The sequence below is a fragment of the Carassius gibelio genome, chromosome A12, assembly GCF_023724105.1.
Source record: "Carassius gibelio isolate Cgi1373 ecotype wild population from Czech Republic chromosome A12, carGib1.2-hapl.c, whole genome shotgun sequence".
NCBI classification, from domain to species: domain Eukaryota; kingdom Metazoa; phylum Chordata; class Actinopteri; order Cypriniformes; family Cyprinidae; genus Carassius; species Carassius gibelio.
The window spans coordinates 23,676,365-23,698,417 of record NC_068382.1 but is presented as its reverse complement, the minus strand read 5'-3'; the positions used below and the strand labels follow the sequence as shown (position 1 = coordinate 23,698,417).

At 35.1% G+C, this 22,053-nt stretch overlaps 2 protein-coding genes across 2 annotated transcripts; both read left to right on the top strand.

Moving 5' to 3' along the window:
- Positions 1 to 2,591: 2,591 nt before the first annotated feature.
- On the top strand, positions 2,592 to 6,203 carry LOC128025519 (sushi, nidogen and EGF-like domain-containing protein 1). The gene is made up of 8 exons (XM_052611964.1): positions 2,592 to 2,687; positions 2,808 to 2,840; positions 4,015 to 4,148; positions 4,253 to 4,531; positions 4,688 to 4,783; positions 4,896 to 5,046; positions 5,168 to 5,250; positions 5,343 to 6,203. The coding sequence occupies exons 1-8, from the start codon at positions 2,630 to 2,632 to the stop codon at positions 5,421 to 5,423; spliced, it is 915 nt and encodes a 304-aa protein (XP_052467924.1). The 5' UTR covers positions 2,592 to 2,629; the 3' UTR covers positions 5,424 to 6,203.
- Positions 6,204 to 7,052: 849 nt separating this feature from the next.
- LOC128025662 (uncharacterized) lies at positions 7,053 to 21,614 on the top strand. The gene is made up of 13 exons (XM_052612144.1): positions 7,053 to 7,100; positions 12,795 to 13,073; positions 13,662 to 13,757; positions 13,853 to 14,003; positions 16,052 to 16,087; positions 16,168 to 16,194; positions 16,656 to 16,789; positions 16,887 to 17,165; positions 17,274 to 17,369; positions 17,483 to 17,636; positions 18,383 to 18,406; positions 21,048 to 21,124; positions 21,221 to 21,614. The coding sequence occupies exons 1-13, from the start codon at positions 7,053 to 7,055 to the stop codon at positions 21,299 to 21,301; spliced, it is 1,482 nt and encodes a 493-aa protein (XP_052468104.1). The 3' UTR covers positions 21,302 to 21,614.
- Positions 21,615 to 22,053: the final 439 nt, after the last annotated feature.

Genomic DNA, 22,053 nt, shown 5'->3' with positions numbered 1-22,053 from the left:
GAACGACATTTGAGGAGATAAAATCATTTTCAGCCCCACAAATTCTAAACCATTAACAGTGTTAAACATGAGACGTTCACACTTAATACTGTCTTTAACATATATTAACACTCCCCCTCCTCTTCCAGAAGATCTATCCCGTCTAAAACATTGATATCCAGGCATAATAAACACACTAGAAGATGATGAATGTTGCAACCACGTTTCAGGGATACCAAGGAAGTCCAGATTTGAGTTGGATAATAAATGTGTCAACTGTTTGCTCTTTGCAACAATGCTTCTTATATTCAGATGACCAGCAAAAAAGTCCTCTCGGTTTAACTTTAGGATCCCATAGGACCTTCGCATGATTAGCAGTCTGAAAGCTCTTACACAATGACTGCCTTCTTACTGCAGGATTTCAGAACAGGGAAGCGCTTGCGGTATACACTGACGTTTCTTTTAATCTTGTCAAATGACTGGGAGGCATTGTAGAGATGTCATACCTTGGAGCATTGAGTGTGTTGTTAATTAAACTCACTTCACTGTTTGGAAGGCCAGGTAGATCAACAGGAAATCCCCAGGTACTCCCTTCGTTTTGAGACACCGCCACCAAAGGTTGTTGTTGCCAGGTGAGGCTCAGCTCCAGAGTCCTGTTAACAATGTTAATATTTAGTAAAATCCCCTTAAATAATAGAAATATTAAAGAAAGAATGATTGAACTAAAAGCACAAAAGCACAAATGTATATTAGTTTGCATATAACTCTGTCTTCGTGTGTATGTTAATCTAGAAGAGTCTAGGCTGTTTAATATTAGGATTTTGTCAAAAATCCCCCACCATGGCCCTGCCCTTCAACATCTAGCCCCGCCCCCAGCATCCCCCAGATAAAATATGTTCCCACGGCTATGCAAACACACACATGAGTACAAAGAATTAACAAATTAAAAACCAATGAAAGCATCTTAAATGGAAATTATGCAATTTAAAAAAAAATAAAAAATAAGAACATTTCTCGTGGTCACACTCTAGACATCTTCATTTCATCTTCAAGTCAGTTTTACATTTTATATTGCACTTTTAATGCAGTTTCACAGAAATTCAGGATGTTGTAATATTTATATCTTATGCATTATTGTCCACTCTTAGAAAAGCTGGGCAAAAGCATAGTTTGTTGAGATCTGTAAATTAGTATTATGAATTCTGGGATTTTCATAGGACTTTTAGATTAAGATTGTTTGAATGTAACTAACTCTAAACCAAATCTGAACCCCAATGCTATGTTACTCTGTACTATATATTTAATTACATTTATAGGAAATATTTAGGTATCTTAATATTTGACTTATTAAGTGGATCAAAATAGGAAATTAATTTTGTTATATACGATTGTTATATATTTCCTAGTTTAACTCTTTGCTGATATTTGCAGTGGACAGATTAGTAATATTATTTATAATTAGGCAAAATGTGTTGCCGTCACTTTGGCATCTGATTCATGTAAATTAAAGCTAGTATTATTTGACTAATGAATGTGTGATAGTACTACACTGCCATTACTGTTCTTTCTCAGCTCACTGAAGGAATGTGTGTACAGATGGTTTTTCTGACTTTGTGACGGACACTTGTCATGTCACCTAATCTAAAGTCTGAATGTAAGATCTGAAGTGAAGCACTTTTCTATTTTTGTAACTTACTGGAGGTGTTCCAAAAAACAAAATTAATAATAATCATTCCAGGGGATGTTCTGCCCTTGAGCAAAGGCAGGGACAGATTAAAAACCAGTCCAAACTTCCTGCTAACCCACAGCAGGCGAAAGAGTGTCACCGGAGCAGCTGTCTGAGGTAAGAGAAATTATTATCTTTAGTGTAATTCTCCATGAGCTATGGGCTGATACTCTTGGGTCTTACTTGTGTAATTAATTAGTAAAACATTACATTATAATGGGTTATCTTTGATCTCTAGAAGAAATCTGAACCTGCTCTGAGGCTACTGAATTTTTCTTTTGAGACAGTTCTGTCCAATTTGATTCACTCTAATCCCGTTGAATGATTCATTCGCAAATTTGACTGATACGTTTGCGGCTGTTTTTTTTTTTTTTTTTTTTTTTGAGTAAACAAAGCGGTCACATTTGACACAAAAAAGCAGCCTCAAAATCAAATCAAATAAAAAAAAAAATTGATAAGTGTAACTTGAGTGAGTGACAAAAGGGTAATACTAGTGTCAAATTTTACTATTGATTATTGAAAATGAAAAGCATATTAAGACTGACTTTGTTGTTTGTAAAATAATTATTATATGTGGATAAAATGAAAATGAGTACTTTTATGAGTAAACCATGTTGGTTTATCAAGTATCCCCAATCATAATGGTGTATGTTACTGTGTACATTAGAATGCAAAAAAAAAAATATATATATTTATAATATATCAGTGTAACACATATATTTACATTATATCACATAGTAGAAATAAAGGAAGATGTTTCAGTGGCTTTGAATGACTCTAGTAACATTTGGCTGTCATCTGTTAAGGGGTTTTTGTAAAAGACTTTGGTTTACCTGTATTTATAATAATGCATGATGCTCTAATAATGCTGTTGGATTACAGAAGGACTCCCACATTCTGGTTTTTATCTCTGACATCATCATCATGAGATTGTCTCAAGTTTCACAACATCTGCTGGTGTTCATATCAGTCCTTTCACTCGGTAAGGTTTTGTTTACCATCTGTTTGATCTTAATGTGGCAAAGACAGCATAAATGTGCAAATGTTTGTTTCTAAATTTTAAACATAATTATTTAATGATGTCTGTTTGTGTTTTGTACAGAAATCATCACATGGACAAACAGCGCAGTGTCAGGTAATAATATTGCTGTGAGTGATGGAAGACTCATGCACATGCAACATTTTTTTTATGTACCTTAGAACTGTTTTAGAATTGAATACTCATTTATCAGAATTAAACTTCATAGGTACATTTCTGCATGGTGTTTGTGAATTAACTGAAGGGGTGCAGAGCCAGTGGTTATTTTGAAGGCTAACATCAATGCCTTAAAATGTATGTGAATGGCTATTAGTATAACCAGTTTAAATACAGTGGATGAACAGAGGTGTGACATGCACTCTTTCCAGATCATTAAAGTGAGTGAGTGAGTGACGTGACATACACAGAGCATTGGGTGTGTGTTCTTTTCATGATCCAGTCACTGCACATCTATTTATTTACGACACAGACTTTCACACGACACAGTACACCCTGGACTACATTTCCCATAAACCCTTGCCTAGGAACTCATTATTGAACCTCACCTGTTTCCTATCAGCGACACTTTAAAGGTTGCACTCATCCACACTCACATGGCGAAGTCTTGTTTAGATCTGTCTGGTATTTCCGAGTGTTTTCCCTGTGTTTGCTCCTTCCGTGTCTGATCTTGGATTGTTTATAATGACTGTGATTCTCTGCAGCCTGCCTGACCTCTGCTTGTTTCTGTTGCTGATTCTGGATATCCCTGACATACTTGACGCTGTGCTCTGATTACTGCCTGTCTGACCATTCTCTTTATTAAACCACTGCATAAGGATCTGAACGTCTCTGACTCCCTGTTACAGTTCTACTCTTGCTGTCACATTCTGGATTAGTTGCAGAGGTTTGATAAAATTGGCTGGAAAACCTGAAAAGAGAGTGTTGCAGTAGTCCAGCCTGGACAGATCAAGAGCTTGAAGATCAAGAGCTTGAGTTGTGTAGCATGTTGTGTAGCTGATTTTTCTAATGTTGTATAAGGCATTTCTGAAGGACCAGGCAGCATTATGGTTTTTTTTTTTTTATCTTTCATCAAAAAACAAACAAACAAACAAAAACATTTATTTCATAAGATTTCCCCCATTTTCGGTTGTTTTACTTTACTACTGTAACATCCACATGAGTTTGGCCACCAGAGGGCATCACTATCTTGCTACTAATCACAGCCGTATTCAAATATGAGCCCCTTAAATCTTTGAGGAATAATGTCAGAATTTTTTTTTTCTTTTGGTAGCACAAGCAATATTCTACCCATTCGGCTCATCAGCTGGAGACACAATAAATGCTGCTGCTGATGATGGGAGCTCCACAGTTATTCCACTGTCAAATCCATTTCCATTCTTTGGCCGCACATACCAGCAGATTTATGTAAGAATTTGACTCCATCCTCATTCTGAGTCTATATGTGACTAATAAATGCTTTATAAACTCAACTGTGATCAGTGATTTTGACAATATATCTCATTTTGCAGGTTAATAATAATGGACACCTCACATTCAACCAGTCTTCATCAGCATTTGTTCCCTACTCATTCCCTGCTAGAGGAAGCCAAGATATAATTGCTGGTCTCTGGACTGATCTTGACAACCGTCAGAGAGGTGTAGTTTCATATCATCAGTACACCAGTGGAAATGTTCTCACACGCGCCACTCAGGATATAAACACACATTTCCCAAATCTGAACTTCATCGCATCTTGGCTCTTTGTTGCAACTTGGGATAAAGTCGCTTACTTCAACTTAAACAACACAGTAAGATTGATGTTCTTGTTAACTATAACAGTTTTCACTTTGTTCATGATTTTTCTGAATACTTGGTCAAATTAATACAGTAGACCATAAAGACAATAACCGAGAAAACAACAATATATTGATAAGCTTAAAGTGTTTATCTTTAAATTTTTGCAGGAAACATCGTTTCAAGTAGTTTTAATTTCAGGTGGTCATTTTTCATTTATTCTGATGAATTATGGTGACATTGCTGTAACAGGACAGCCAGTGCAGGTGAAAGAAACTTGTTTTCTTTATTGAGAACAAAATGATACTATTCACTACTGTATAAAAGTTAATATTCTCTCATACTGTTTATATGAATAATGTTTTTTCACACTTTCAGGCTGGTTATGACACGATAAACTCCACACACTACTTTGTGATTCCTGGATCAATCAATGGCAGCTTCATCTCAAACCTCAGGAACTCCAGTAATGTTAAAGTTCCCGGTCAATGGGTCTTCAGGGTGGACGGTGGACCAGGAAACAGCAAAAGTAAAAGCCTTATTTATAGATAATGTTATGATAAATTTCATATAATACCATATTGTGTTTGTATGATTAGTGCCAACAAATATAAATGAGTATTTAGGTGTTCCTGTGTGTTTCCCTTTAGACAATGTCATTGGATTAAAAATGAGACTTTCCTCATTTTTAGACCTGACACAGAGTGGCAGCACTGAAATAGTTTTACAGCAAGTACGTCACACTTACTATGAATATTTAAACAGAATACGGTTCAAATAGATCACATGGGGAAAGTCTGATCTGTTTGTCCATCTGTGTTTCAGATCAAGCAGGAGCTGGTCAAGTACGGTCTGCCAAACAGCATCGAGCTGAAGTTAAGAAAACTGCAAAAGACAAAGCTGTAATTTCATCTTCTTTAAGGAAAAGAAGTAAAATCAGTTTGTTTAGCATCTGACAACAAATGTCCCTCACGACTGATGACAGTTTTTCATAAAGTTGGTTTTATTTAAAGACTCTAACCAGCATAAAAGTATCATACAACAGGTCCAATGGATCGGTATCAATCGTGTGTATCAAATGTCAGCTTCATAAGTAAAATAAAATAACTAGAGCTTTACTGAAAGTAAAACTTAGTTTTTCTCATTCACCTTCATTAGAACTATATCTTATAAAGGTATAAACACTTTTCTAGGATAATGCACAGTGTTTGTATAGTTTCAATGTATGTTGCTTTGAATAAAATTAAATGTATGTTGCATGTATGTTGCTTTTAAAAAAAATTACGGGAAGTCGTGGCCTAATGGTTAGAGAGTCGGACTCCCAATCGAAAGGTTGTGAGTTTGAGTCCCGGGCGGGCAGGAATTGTGGGTGGGGGGAGTGCATGTACAGTTCTCTCTCCACCTTCAATACCTCGACTTAGGTGCCCTTGAGCAAGGCACCGAACCCCCAACTGCTCCCCGGGCGCCGCAGCATAAATGGCTGCCCACTGCTCCGGGTGTGTGTTCACAGTGTGTGTGTGTGTGTTCACTGCTCTGTGTGTGTGCACTTCGGATGGGTTAAATGCAGAGCACAAATTCTGAGTATGGGTCACCATACTTGGCTGAATGTCACGTCACTAAAAGTGTCTCCTAAATGCATTAATGTCATATTCCATCTCAGTACATGATTCTTCCTGCTCATCTAAATTTGAGGTTTAATAAAAATAATAATGTTTGACTGTATCTCAAGTCACCTTTATTATTTCTATACAGTAGAGATTCTTTCAAAGCAGCTTCACGGTTATAAACAGGAAAAAAGTAATAGAAACAAGACAGTAGTGTGATTGTTCATCTCAATTCAGTTTAGCATTGATTTAGTTCAATTCAATAACTGTCAAGATCATCAATTAAATCAATCAATTATCAAAGTGTAATATGAACAAAATGAATATGAACCTATTCACTGGTAAAGGTGAAGGGGAGTAGCTTGAAGATGTCATGTTTCAAAATCACCCAACGTTCCTCTGGAGGCAAAACGTCCTCTTAGGCTTTGGCCATGGCTCTAGGGTTGTTGTGAAGGTAGGGGCGGAGCATAGAGACTATGCCGTTTCTCATTTGTTACTCTAGAGTAGACCAATTCACTTTATTGAGGCATACGGCCCCCATCTGGTATGGAATGTGGAGTATGATTTTTTTTGTCAGACATGACAGATGGTACCTTTAAGGTCACAAAACACCATAAAAGTGGTCATTGCAATATTACAAACCCGATTCCAAAAAAGTTGGGACGCTGTACAAATTGTAAGTAAAAAAGGAATGGAATAATTTACAAATCTCATAAACTTATATTTTATTCACAATAAAAGATAACATATCAAATGTTGAAAGTGAGACATTATGAAATTTCATGCCAAATATTGGCTCATTTTGGATTTCATGAAAGCTACACATTCCAAAAAAGTTGGGACAGGTAGCAATAAGAGGCCGGAAAAGTTAAATGTACATATAACGAACAGCTGGAGGACCAATTTGCAACTTATTAGGTCAATTGGAAACATGATTGGGTATAAAAAGAGCCTTTCAGAGTGGCACTGTCTCTCAGAAGTAAAGATGGGCAGAGGATCACCAATTCCCCCAATGCTGCAGTGAAAAATAGTGGAGCAATAGAAAAAGAGTTTGAAGTTTTCATCTACAGTGCATAATATCATCCAAAGATTCAGAGAATCTGGAACAATCTCTGTGCTTAAAGGTACAATTTGTAAGATATTTGCAGTAAAATACCTAAAAACCACTAGGCTAGTGTTATATATTTTGTCCAGCTGATTACTAACAAAATCTCTAATGTTTTCAACTACTTGTAAATCATGAGAAAATTCCCATTCTGAACCGTGACCATGGGGCAGTGCAGTCGCCTGTCAATGACGTTAGTTACACTTTGTTACCCCCCTTTACTGACGTAGAAACCACATGACAACAGTGGTGTGGACAAATGCGGAAGTAGCTTCACGACCAACTTCAACTAGAAAGAGATCTCGTGCAACTTGCGCAAATCGTTGAACTCGTTTTATACCAATTATTTATCTTTCCGTCTAATTGATGGCCGTCAGCGGTTGGGTAGAAGACAACAAATCCCATCATTCCATGCTCCCCCTTAGCGTCATCAGACCATGCGATTGTTATTGTTTTGGTAGTGCGCCCCTCTAGTGGCAGGTCCTACAACCTGTATCTTTAAGGGTCAAGGCCAGAAATCCATACTGGATGCCTGTGATCTCCGGGCCCTTAGAAGGCACTGCATCACATACAGGAATGCTACTGTAATGGAAATCACAACATGGGCTCAGGTATACTTCCAAAAAACATTTTTAGTGAACACAATCCCCAATGCCATTTGTCATTGCAAGCTAAAACTATATAGGTAAAAAAAGAAGCCATATCTAAACATGATCCATAAGCGCAGGAGTTTTCTCTGGGACAAGGCTCATTTAAAATGGACCGTGGCAAAGTGGAAAACTGTGGTCAGAGGAATCAAAATTTGAAGTTCTTTTTGGAAAACTGGGACGTCATGTCATCCGGACTAAAGAGGACAAGGACAACCCAAGTTGTTATCAGCGCTCAGTTCAGAAGCCTGCATCTCTGATGGTATGGGGTTGGATGAGTGCATGTGGCATGGGCAGCTTACACATCTGGAAAGATACCATCAATGCTGAAAGGTATATTCAAGTTCTAGAACCATCAAGATGTCATCTCTTTCATGGAAGACCTTGTATTTTCCAACATGACAATGCCAGACCACATACTGCATCAATTACAACATCATGTCTGCGTAGAAGAAGGATCCGGGTACTGAAATGGCCAGCCTGTAGTCCAGATCTTTCACCCATAGAAAACACATGGTGCATCATAAAGAGGAAGATGTGACAAAGAAGATCTGAGACAGTTGAGCACCTAGAAGCCTGTATTAGACAAAAATGGGACAACATTTCTATTCCTAAACTTGAGCAACTGGTCTCCTCAGTCCCCAGACATTTGCAGACTGTTATAAAAAGAAGAGCGGATGCCACACAGTGGTGAACATGACTTTGTCCCAACTTTTTTGAGATGTGTTGATGTCATGAAATTTCAAATCAACTTATTTTTCCCTTAAAATGATACATTTTTTCAGTTTAAACATTTGATATGTCATCTATGCTGTATTCTGAATATTTCAAAATATTGAAATTTGAAACTCCCACATCATTGCATTCTGTTTTTATTCACAATTTGTACAGTAATTAAATTATTGAATTAAAGGAGATTGTGCTATTTTCTTTTTGCCATTTCCTAATTTGTGTAGCTCAACAATCTTTTGTCACTCATAATTCCTGTATTCTCAGTCATTAGGAATATGTTGAATGTTGAAGATTAGATTATGCCACTCTGGAATGACTTTAATGACTATTACAATAGCATGTTCTTGTATCAGCAGTACACAAATGGAACGACATGTTTTAGTTTTTGGGTATTGTTAATGGTTGCTTTGGTTTTTGGATGTTTGGTTTATTTTATTGATTTCATTTGACAGTGATAAACAACATTTTCTGTGGGAAACCTTAGTAATCAGACATTAATACTATTACCACTGACAACTCTGTTCATTTTGTTGGTATCATAGGTTAACGTCATTTTCTAGGTCCGTGTTGTGACAAGCGTATCATTAGTATTTCAAGTCAACTTTATTTGAATGGTGCTTTATACAATACTGGTTGTGTCAAAGCAGCTTTTACAGTGTCAAACAGGAAAATAGTTTGTCAATAATGCAAGAATAACAGAGTTGTTTTTTTCCAGCTAAAGTCAGTTCACTGATGATTCAGTGATGTGACATGATTTGTATCACTGCCACAAATCAATGACGTAAGCAAATGATAATATTTTGGTCCTATCTCCACATATCTGAAAACATTTGCTTTTAGAAAGCTGAAAAAATGAGGTATGACACCTAACCCCAACTCTAACCCTTGTTAATTACTACTAACATTTCTTGGTAGCACCTTATTTTAGTTTCTTTGTTATACATAGCCCTAAACCAAATCTTAAACCTATAATATATACATGTTGTTAAAATACTACTATGTACTTAAATATATAATTACAATCATATGACATATTTAGGCATCTTAACATTTGACTTGGTAAGTGGATAAAAAAATAGAGCACTGAAGTTTGTAGTATACTAAATGTTTGCTGATTTTTGCAGTAGACAGACATGTTTTGTATAGTTGCTTTGGCATCTGATTTAAATTAATTGGTGAAGAGTTACAGGCGCAGTGGCATTAAATCCATTGAATCATTAATCGACTTATGAATATGTTTACAGTACAACACTCTCATTGCTGTTCTTTTTGAGTTCACTGAAGGAATGTGTGTACTCTACCTGTTATCTAATCTAAAATCTAAATGAAAGATCTGAAGTGAAACTGTTTTCTATTTTATAACTTACTGGTGATTTTCCAAAAACAAAATAAAATCTTTCATTCCAGGGGGCGTTCTGCCCTTGAGCAAAGGCAGGTGTAGAGTAAAAACCGGTGCAAACTTCCTGCTAACCCACAGCAGGTGAAAGAGCGTCGCCGGAGCAGCTGTCTGAGGTAAGAGAAATTATTATCTTTAAAGTAATGCTCTGGTTCTCTAGGGCCTTACTTTTGTAATTAATTTAACTAAAGCATTACATTAGAAGGGTGTATCTTTTATTTTCAAAACAAAATATCTTACCTTTTACTCCACTAAATTTGATAAAAACATATGATTTATCATTATTTGAAACAGAAGAAATCGGGACCTTCCCTAAAGTGATTTATTTTTATTTTGAGACAAATCTGTCAAATTGGACTGATCTGTTTGCAATAAACAAAGTTGTCATATACGACAAAAAAAAAAAAAGCAGACTTAAAAAAAGTAAATGTAAAGTAAAAGCCATTAGCAAAACTGAAGTGAGTGACAGAAGAGTTACTAGTGCTGAATTTTACTATTGATTATTATAAATGACAAGCATATTGAGAATGTGCATGACTTCATTGTTTTTAAACTAATTTTAAAGGATGAGTATTTTAAGCTTAAGTTAACTGCTTGAATGTGGATGAAAAGGAAATGAGTACATTTTAAACTGTGTTTGTATATCATGTATCACTAATTATAACAGCATATGTTACTATATATCATTTATAGCACAATTGGTTATACACTTATTTATTTGTCAATTTGTAAATCTCTTTTTTTTTTTTTTTTTGTACTGGAAGCTTATGTCACTAAAACAAATTCCTTGTATGCGTAAGCATACTTGGCAATAAAGCTCTTTCTGATTCTATATATACTGAAATGCACATTTCTATAGCGTAAAGTGTAATATGTATTTACACATATGCTCACTGTAGTCAATCTTAAGGTAATCACATAGAAATAAAGAGCTGGAATTTTTCTGTTGTTTCAGTGGCTTTGAATGACTCCAGTGAGATTTGATTGAGTTACCTGAGTATTAATAACTGTGTTTTGTAAGAGACATTCCATAGACGTTGGTTTAGACTGTGTTTATGATAATGCATGATGTTTTAATACTCTAAGATTACAAAAGGAGGATTCCTGGTTTTATCTCTGACGTCATCATCATGAGATTGTCTCCAGTTTTCCAACATCTGCTGGTGTTCATATCAGTCCTGTCACTCTGTAAGGTTTTTTTTTTTTTTTGTTTACTGTTTGATTATCAGTCTTAATGTGTCAAAGGCAATAAAAATATACAAATGTGTGCTGGTGAGTTTAATCGTTTATCTTTCTATTTAATAGCCAGAGTACAAACAACAGCAGGTAATATATTTATATTTATATTTATTATTATTATTACATCTATTTTTCTCACAAACTGAATACACTGCTTTGGTGTGAAATGAACAAATTTCTTCTCAAACCATCCTCATCACTTTGTGTTATTGTTACCACCTAGTTTATTAAACATTATTGCTCTGATAGTAAATTGTTTTTAACTTATTTGTTATTTTTTAAAGCCATGTACTGATATGAGCAGCTCAACAGCCTTTTGTCACACATCACGACTGGATCTCATGTCTTTACAATCATGTACATCATCAGGAAGTTAAATTATGTTTCATCCCATAATTAAAGCCCAGTTCCTCTTCACATAAAAAAAACATTTAGTACAAATGAAATATACTTCAGTTAGATTTTACTATAACTGTCAGCATGAAATGAAAATGTATTTATTTCAGTGTTTTTTTTTTTTTTTTTTTTTTACAGGGACAATACAAATCAATAATACATATGTACAATGTGCCATAATTAGTTAAAAGGCTATTTTACATCTGCAATTTTTATTGATAGCCTATTGATGTGAACAATTTTATATATATATATATATATATATATATATATATATATATATATATATATATATATATATAAAAATTTAAAATTATTATTATCATTAGAATTACTTTATTTTTAAATCAAAACATGATGCATAGAACCAAGTTCCTGTCATGCGTATTTTCTTTTTCAATAATCCATAACAGGATGTAATCTGATGTTACTTCCTTTTTTTTGCAATTAATTTACTGTCAAAAACTGTAACAAATGTTATGGAGAAATGTTTATTTAATTTATTTTACATCAGTTGACTCTAATCTGATTGGCTGGAAGGTGTGTGTTTAAGCAATAGCTCCAGTCAGTTTAATTATCACAGACACGCTGCCATCATTGAACCTGAAGCACACTTTACGTTGCTGTTTTTGATTAATTAAAATGATTTGCAGTTCCACTGTTAACAGAAGTTCACAGACATGGGAAATTAACACGTGCAATCTCTCTCACACACACACACATTAATTTAAATAAATGTAATCTTACTACACTGCGTTATCTCTGTCTCTGATTTAAAGCAAGGAGAATGCTACTACTGTAACTAATAATCACAACCAGATTCCCAACACGAGTCATGTCTTAACAAACATGAGAGGAAATCAATCAGAAATGTAAATGTCAAATCTTTTGTATTTTTCTTTTCTTTACTCACTCACCACCACCAGAAATATTCTACCCATTCGGCTCAGCAGCTGGAGACACAAACAATACTGCTGCTGATGATGGGAGCTCCTCTGTTATTCAACTGTTGAGTCCATTTCCATTCTTTGGCCGCACATACCAGCAGATTTATGTAAGAATTTGATTCCATCTTCATTCTGAGTGTAAATGTGACTGATAAATGCTTTATAAACTCATCTGTGATCAGTGATTTGGACAATATTTCTCATGTTGTAGGTTAATAATAATGGACACCTCACATTTAACCAGCCTTCATCACAATTTGTTCCCTACTCATTCCCTGCTAGAGGAAGCCAAGATATAATTGCTGGTCTCTGGACTGATCTTGACAACCGTCAGAGAGGTGTAGTTTCATATCATCAGTACACCAGTGGAAATGTTCTCACACGCGCCACTCAGGATATAAACACACATTTCCCAAATCTGAACTTCACTGCTTCTTGGGTCTTTGTTGCAACTTGGGATAAGGTCGCTTACTTCAGCTTAACCAACACAGTGAGTTTGTTTTCCCCTTTATTCTTTACTCAATTCTATTTAAAAATATTTAATTTACATGATAATAATGATAATAAATCAATTTCCACATTCCCAGTTCCTGGCTAAAAATGCTAGTTTTAACTATTTAATCATTGTTGCATTGTATTGAAGAAGGACATTAAGAACCATTCTCTAAACAGATATTAGGTTATCTTTACTGCTACCTGAGTTACAGAGAGAGATTTTTTTTTCTATTTTTTTTTTTTTTATAGTTGTCAATTCCATTTACATGTAATCATTTAGCAGACAATTTTATCCAAAGTGACTTAAACATAAGGACAATAGTAGCAATTATACCACAAAAGAGCAATAATATGGAATATATGATATTGCCTTTGGTAACTATTTTTAGTTTGTCTTTCATCATAAAAAAATAATAACAAAATAAAAAAATTGAGCCAGGAAAGTTTTTGAAATTTGGTTGATTTGAATGACCCAACAACAATATTTAATAATAAAAGAAAAAAAATTAAAATAGAGCAAATACACAAAACATTCCACAATGATCAGTTTAAGATAATTACATTTTATTTCTGACCTTTTCAGGAAACATCCTTTCAAGTGATTTTAATTGCAGACAGCCATTTTTCATTTATTCTGATGAATTATGGTGAAATTGCTGTAACAGGACATCCAGTGCAGGTAAAAGAAACTTGCTTTCTGTGTGTATTGTGTGTTTTATATATGTATATATGTGTATATGTATGTGTGTGTGTAATTCTTTCTTGGTTGTACAGGCTGGTTATGACACAATAAACTCCACACACTACATAGTGATCAATGGATCAATCAATGGCAGCTCCATCTCAAACCTCAGGAACTCCAGTAATGTCGGTGTTTCAGGACGATGGGCCTTCAGGGTGGATGGTGGACTACAAATTTCTGAAGGTAAAGTTTTTACATTTTCTTAAATACAACCGCAATTCCAGAAAAGTTGGCATGTTTTGTGAAATTCCATAAAATCAAGAATAAGTTATGTTATACTTAAATTTTTATTTTGATGGCTGCAACACACTCTAAAAACGCTTTTTTTGAAGCTTTGATTGTGTTTACAGTGTGCAATATAACATGTGTTCATGTTTCACGTGTAAAAAAACACAGTATTTTTGACACAATTCACCTATCTGTATACCGCTGTTTTCACTGTCACAAAAACGGGCTGATGTCTTCCTTGTTCTATAAAGTCCATCCTTCAGAAATACGTAATGAATTCTGATTGGGCCAGCGGTTCCTGTGTTGTGATTCGACAGCAGCTTAGAGCAGGCTGCCCTCCTGGTAACGTGATTGGGCTAGAACGCACGGAGATGTACTTATAATCACAGGAGCGCTTTAACTGACAAGATGCGCATGAACATCGCATTTGTTTTTTTGCACAGCCCTAACATCTAGTTAACAAAGCTAACTTTATGTAGTAAGTTACAGAAACTGTTAAACGCACCAACTTACCGGTTGTGGTCCATAAACAACGGCTTCTCCAGACAAAGAGGGAACTGCTCCATCTTTCAAGAATAATCTTTGTGCGAATCCGGCATTAAACTGATTGAGAAAGTTGCCCTCAGCAAAATGTGCTGCACATAGTTTTACATGTGGATTATAATTTTCGGGAACCGTGTTAAACATAAATTGTAACCATTAAACTCCAAGAAAGCGTCCCTGGGAAGCCCAAACAAAGATGATTGGACTCCGATATGAAAATAACAGTGTTTCAACGACATGTCGAACACAAACGCAGCTGTTCCTTGTTCTCCGTCAGAGCGCAACAAGGCCACGCCCCCTTTTTGTGAATTCATGTGGGCGGAGGTTAGTCAAAAAACTGTTTTAGTGACGTCATTACTGCAGGAACTAGAGGGATGTAGTCCAAATGGGTCGTTTTTTGTAGGCGAATTCTGTTAAATATCTCACTTGGCATTGAACTTTGAGCTTTAGAATTGTACAGATATTATTTATACTCTAACAACAACATTTCACACTAACTAAAGTTTAAAACATGGGATCACGAAGAAGGGGACCTTTAAAATGTTTAATTGTTGAAATTGTTTTTGTCCAATCTCTCTTGATACAAGACTTACACAGACAGTCAGCAGTCTGTGATCCAAACGGGTCCGTTGATGATGAAAGTCACATGGTCATGGTTTTTTTGGGACTGAGAACTTGATGCCCATTTTTTTTTATTCTTATGCAGTGCCACTTACATGGTAGTTGCTAGTTGGTAAAAAACTAAGTTCTTTGCAATCTTGCAGTGAGAAAAGTGATTTTGATTTGTTAGACACTTATCTCATAAAAAAAGTGATGACTCATGATCCAGCTTTGCTTGCAAAGACTGAGATGCTCCTTTTATACCCAAACTTGATACCCTCACCTTTTACCAATTCAGCTGCTTCCTCTTTTATTTTTTCTCTGTCCCAACTTTTTTGGGGTGTGTTGCAAAAATTAATACATTTAAGTTGGTCAGTGAAAACTTTCAGAATATTTTCTTAGTACTTTTTGTCAACTGAATAAAAGTTAAAGAGAATTAACAAATCACAGATTCTTGATTTTAATGCATTTTACAAAACATCCCATGTTTTCTGGAATTGGGGTTGTATATTAAATAAATAGGCTTTGTTTTACAAGCTAGTGTTTTGATAACTATAAATATTACATAACCCCATAATGTATTTGCATAATTAGTTTAAAACATGTCATTTCATAAATCCAAGTGAGTGTCACAGTATCAGTACAACTAGTCTACTCCTAAAAGTAAACACAAAATAATCTTCTAACAGATATACACATTCAATCTTGTACTGGTGTATAATTATGGATCAATGCATGGTTCAGTTGGTTGCCTCAGTATGTGCTGCCCTAATTTCCCTTTTCAGTAGAAAATATGTAACCACAGAATTAAGAAACCTGTACGAAAAAGTATTTAATGGTGTTTGTTTTCATTCTCTCAGTAAACCCCACATCGTCAACCACCACAGTCTCAACAGGTAATAATGCTGTGAAGACCATATACTGTATAAGATATATATATAGTGTTTTCTAATCTCTTGATATTTTTCTTTAACAGCCATTCTCCCAGTGACTGCAAAGCCAGGTAATTTTGAATTAAGGATATGTTTATGTCAGAAACACGCTATTACAAAGTTCATGTTATGTACAGTAGGTAAGAATCACATTGCAGTAGAGACTTTCTGATCTGCAATTCTCCACCTGATCCTTGGAGGTTTATGTCTCCTCAAACCATCCTCCTCACTTTGTGTGTTGCCTGTATAGATGCATATCTTCCTCCAGTATGATTGTTACCATCTGCGGTTGATTTAAACTTCTTAATTATTGCCCCGATAGAAGAAAAAGTGTCAATTTTCAGCAGTTAGTTATTTTATTACAGCCACTTCTTGACTTGTGCAGCTCTAAAGCTTTTTGTCACACGTAAATACAGTATTATTTGGTCTTTTCCACACTTTCTGTTGGTGCTAATTATTGTGATGCTTATCTAGAAATGGAAACATCAGTCTGTTTTTTATTTTTTATTTTTTTTATTTATTCTCTTGGCAGCACCAGCAATATTCTACCCATTCGGCTCAACAGTAGGAGACAAAAGCAATCCTCTTGATGATGATGGGAGCTCTTCAGTTATTCAGCTGTTGAGTCCATTTCTGTTCTTTGGCCGCACATACCAGCAGATTTATGTAAGAATTTGACTCTATCTTAATTCTAAGTCTAAATGTGAGTGAAGGGTCTGTCATCAGTCGAACTTGTAATTTTGACTGATGTCTCTTATTACAGGTTAATAACAATGGACATCTCACATTTGACAAGCCTTCATCACTATATACTCCTTACTCATTTCCTGCTAATAGAAGCCAAGATATAATTGCAGGTCTCTGGACAAACCTTAACAACAATGTGAGAGGTGTCATTTCATACCAGCAGTACACTGACGGAAATGTACTTACACGTGCCTCTCAGGATATAAACACACATTTCCCAAATCTGACTTCCAACGCTTCTTGGGTCTTTGTAGCAACTTGGGATAAAGTCGCTTACTTCAACTTTAGCAGTACAGTACGTATGATATACTGTTTTACTGTCTGATATACTGTTTTCACTTCATGAATGATAGAACTCTAAGAGATTTTCTTTTTTCTTTCTTTTTTTTCTCAATATTTTCAGGAGACATCTTTTCAAGTGGTTTTAATTTCAGATGGAAATTTTTCATTTATTCTGATGAATTATGGTGACATTGCTGTAACAGGACATCCAGTGCAGGTGAAAGAAACTTGTTTCTGTCTTAGGAAGAAAATGTTATTATCCAGTACCATAGAACACTATATGTATGTGTACTGTCTAAATTTTCATTTGCTTTTACATATTTTGTACAGGCTGGTTATGACACAGTAAACTCCACAGACTACTTTGTGATTCCTGGATCAAACGATGGGAGCATCATCTCAAACCTCAGGAACTCCAGTAATGTTAATGTTACAGGCCGATGGGTCTTCAGGGTGGACAGTGGACAACACAACATCTCTAAAGGTAAACGCTCTCTAGATTAGGGGTTTTCTACAACCAATGCTTTAATCAGTTTTATAGAACACTGTGTGATGTTTAAAACAAATTAAAAATTTAATTACACTGAATATTTTGTATAATATTGTATGTCTTTTAGTACATGTCAGTCAGCTTTAAGCTCATCTATATAGTAGTTAACTTCTAAAAGACAAATTACAGATGCACACTTAAAATTGCAGTCTTTCTCTTGCAAGAAAAAAGACAAAAGTGTTGATGACTCACTCTGTCGCATCTTTTTGCCTGTGCATTTATTGAATGAGCACTGTGCAATGTCCGATCTGATTGCACTATATTTTCACTGTTTTATTTTATTTTATTATTATTTTTAATGTAAAATCATTTTCTAACTGTTTTTAAATGTTTTAATCAATTTAAAATTTTTAAAATTGCTTGTTTTATTTTTTGTTATTATTTTTCTTCATGATTATTTTTCTTTCTTTTATGTAAAGCACTTTGAATTACCATTGTGTACGAAATGTGCTATATAAATAAACTTGCCTTGCCTATAATCAAGTGTGCTAAAGAATCAGAATCAGAATGAGCTTTTTCGCCAAGTCTGTCTAAGCACACAAGGAATCTGCTCTTGATACAGTACATTCATATTTATACATGAATAATAATAATAATCAACAAAAGAGAAAGCACAGGACAGAATATTGCACTTCTCGAGTTCATGAGGTGTTTAATGGTGTTTGTGTTCATCCTTTCAGAAACAGCCACCACAAACTCAACAGGTAATAATGCTGTGACTGACTGAAGACACACTTATTATCATTGTAAATCCTGATGTTGTAACAGGGCTGTTCTAGGTGAGGATTGAACACGGGTCTGTTGGGTCCAAAGTCACTGAGTTAATGGATTGAGCTGACTCTCCACTAAATTAATCCAAGAGCAGGGATGATCAAATGGCCAGGAGTCATGGGTCTTCAACAAGACAAAACTTTACTAATAAAAAGTGCTACAAAACAAGAGAAGCCACGCTTCCAAAAAACAGTACAAAGAAAAATAGACACAAGGGTCCAAAGACTTAAACTTTAACAGACTTAGCTTTTAACAGGTAACATAGGCTCAGGACTGAACAATAAGGCATGGCACAAACACACTTAAAGGGGGGGGGGGGGTGAAATGCTATTTCATGCATACTGAGTTTTTTACACTGTTAAAGAGTTGGATTCCCATGCTAAACATGGACAAAGTTTCAAAAATTAAGTTGTACGTTTGAAGGAGTATTTCTGTTCCAAAAATACTCCTTCCGGTTTGTCACAAGTTTCGGAAAGTTTTTTTCGAGTATGGCTCTGTGTGACGTTAGATGGAGCGGAATTTCCTTATATGGGTCCTAAGTGCACTTCTGCCGGAAGAGCGCGCGCTCCTGTATAGCAGAGCACTGAGAGCACAGACATTCACTGATCAGAGCGAAGGCGTCGCCAAATGTCACAAAAGAAGTGTGTCTTTGGTTGCCAGGGCATCAACGGAGTTGTGCAAGTGTTTGTGTTTGTTCCCTGCATTTCGAAGATGCTTGTTTTACAAACAAGGCCCAGTTTGACGACGGATTTGCATATCGTTTATTTCTAAAGGATAGTGCAGTCCCAACAAAAAAGGGTCACGATCGTGTGTTGGAACCGCAGGCGGTGTGTAAAACTGCTTCAAATATCTCTGTGTTGTTAACTTAGCTATCGGCGCGTAAGCACATCAAGTAAACAACATGCGATGTTGGCATCAAACTGCACTTTCCACATGTACAGTTTAAAAAAAAAGAAAAAAAAAAGACGACAAAGTGGAACTTAGTAATTTTCCAAAACCGCTAAGCAAATCTATACAGTTTCAGTACATACCACATAGAGACTTCGTTGCTGCTGCTGCTCTTGTTAAATTTCAGCCTCTGGATCTGATTCTGGATCATAAATATACGCTGAATCTGACTGTTAGCCATGGTTTGTTTTGGATGATGGTTTTTTCCTCACGGAAATGTCACAGCTTCCAAACGCTCTCAACGCAAAAGCCTACTCGCGCTCGTGATTCTTTAGCTCCGCCCACACGTCACGCCTCTAGGCGCTCGTGTTTTTCCGGGAAAAATCGGTACAGACTATCTTTCTCTTATGAATATAATAAAACTAAAGACTTTTTGGAGTTATGAAGGATGCAGTACTACTCTATAGGTACTCAAGATTAACAGGATATTGAGTGAAAACGAGCATTTCACCCCCCTTTAAATAGGGCAAGACACAGGTGTGATGCATCAGGCATAATGAGTGGTAGTGTTCAGCAGGAGTCTGGTGAGGGTCGCCACCTGCCGACCAGGAGGAAAATAGCAGTCCAGTTAAGGATACAGTACCTTACAGATGTGAAATAATAGTAGTTAAAAACAAATCCAAGTTTTTTAAACCTAGAAAAAATCTTAAAATATATGTCATGTATTTTAAATGTTTATGTTGTCATTTGTTGCATCAGGCTTTCATGGCTTATATCAGTGATCCTCAAATCTGGCTCGCGAAAGCCACTTTCCTGCGAAGTTTAGTTCTAACCCTAATCAAACACGCATGAGTTTGCTAATCAGTGTCTTAAGGATCATTAGAAAATCACAGGCAGGTGTGTTTAATTGGAGTCGGAGCTAAACTCTGCAGGAAAGTGGATCTCGCGAGCCAGATTTGAGGATCACTGGCTTATATAGTATGATATTGTGAGAATATGAAGATCATACTCCTCAGTTTTAGTCCCAAACACATTATATGAAATTTGGTGTTGATGCTTATATTTATATGGACAAAAATTTAAGAAAATTCTGAAAGCTTCCAATGTAAATCAATATGATCTTAATAAATGTATAGCAGATACTTACATAAAACTAATACAAATCTCACTATAAACATCCCAATAATTTGTCTTGGTAAGATATTGAAATGCTTAGTTTAGTTTTTATTGTGGGGAGCAAAACATAAAATGCAATGCAATTCATTGATAATTGAGAGATATAGAAAACAAATAAACATTCCTCAAAAAAACTGATGATCACTTTTGTTACACACATTTGAAAATGATTTTTCTAAATAATTGTGTATGGATAATCAATTAAACCTAAGTTGCTTCATTCCAGTATATATTCATCTTGAAATATAATTAACAATATACAAGTTCATCTTAGAAAATAATCTTATATCTTATAAAATAGATTTCACAGCAAAAAAAAAAAAAAAAAAAACATGTAGTTTGACCAGAAGTTGGACATTAATAGAGTTATACTAAAAGGCTTTTAAATGCTTGGCACCTTCAACTAACGGAGCCAGTAAACATTTCCACTTGATTTCATATAAACACATTCAACTGTTTGGTATATAACTCAACAAATGCTGAGATTTTGTGTGTGTGTTTTCTCTGTAGTCATTGGATTTCGAGTGAGACTTAAATCATTTCTTGACCTAACAAACAGTACAAACACCAATACATTTTTACAGCAAGTAAGCTACACATACAGCTATTTATACATTCAGTCTATATTGCTATTGGAGAACGACTACTGGAAAGTCTGATCTGTTTGTCCATCTCTGTTTCAGATAAAATGGGAAATGGTCAAGTACGGTCTGCCAAACAGCATCGAGTTGAAATTAAGAAAAGTGCAAAGGATAAATCCATAATACCGGTCTCCTTCAGGAAAAGAAATAAAACCGGTTACTATCTTAACTGTGCTCAGCGAATATCCCAGTGATCATGTACAGATTTAAAGACACCAGTTTTCATTAAACACCACATCAGCCAGTCTACATTTCTGTATTAATCAGCACTGATTTTGATACAGCCTTCATGTAGCTGTAAAAATGTAAAAAGTTCAGTTCCCAGGTAATGCATGAACTGAAAAAATATCACTTGAATGCAATGTACCGTAAGTTTCTTTTGAACAAAAGCTTCTGTTTAATGCATTAATTCAATATACCATATATACTATATATATATATATATATATATATATATATATATATATATATATATATATATATATATATATATATATATATATATACATACATGATTCTGTCTGCTGTTTTCTGTCTGTAAAGTATTTAAATACAGGCAGAACTTAATCAGGTTAAACATCATATTGAATTTTACATGCATGAAAATGGGACTGTTGGGGATATATTTACTGTATTTACAATAGCATTATCATCATAGCTTTAGAAAGGTACCAAATCGTGTAATTTTCAAAACTCCCAACTTTCAAAACTGTTTTATGTAGTTCTTTTCTATTGAAAGTTATTTTCAGAAAAATGTTCACAAACAACAGTACAATCCATTGAATGCACTGTACTACTGCTATACTGCACTGTAGCTTTGTTTTCATTTCTGTCAAAAATAAATAGGCTATGGCACTATGACTATGTATAGAAAC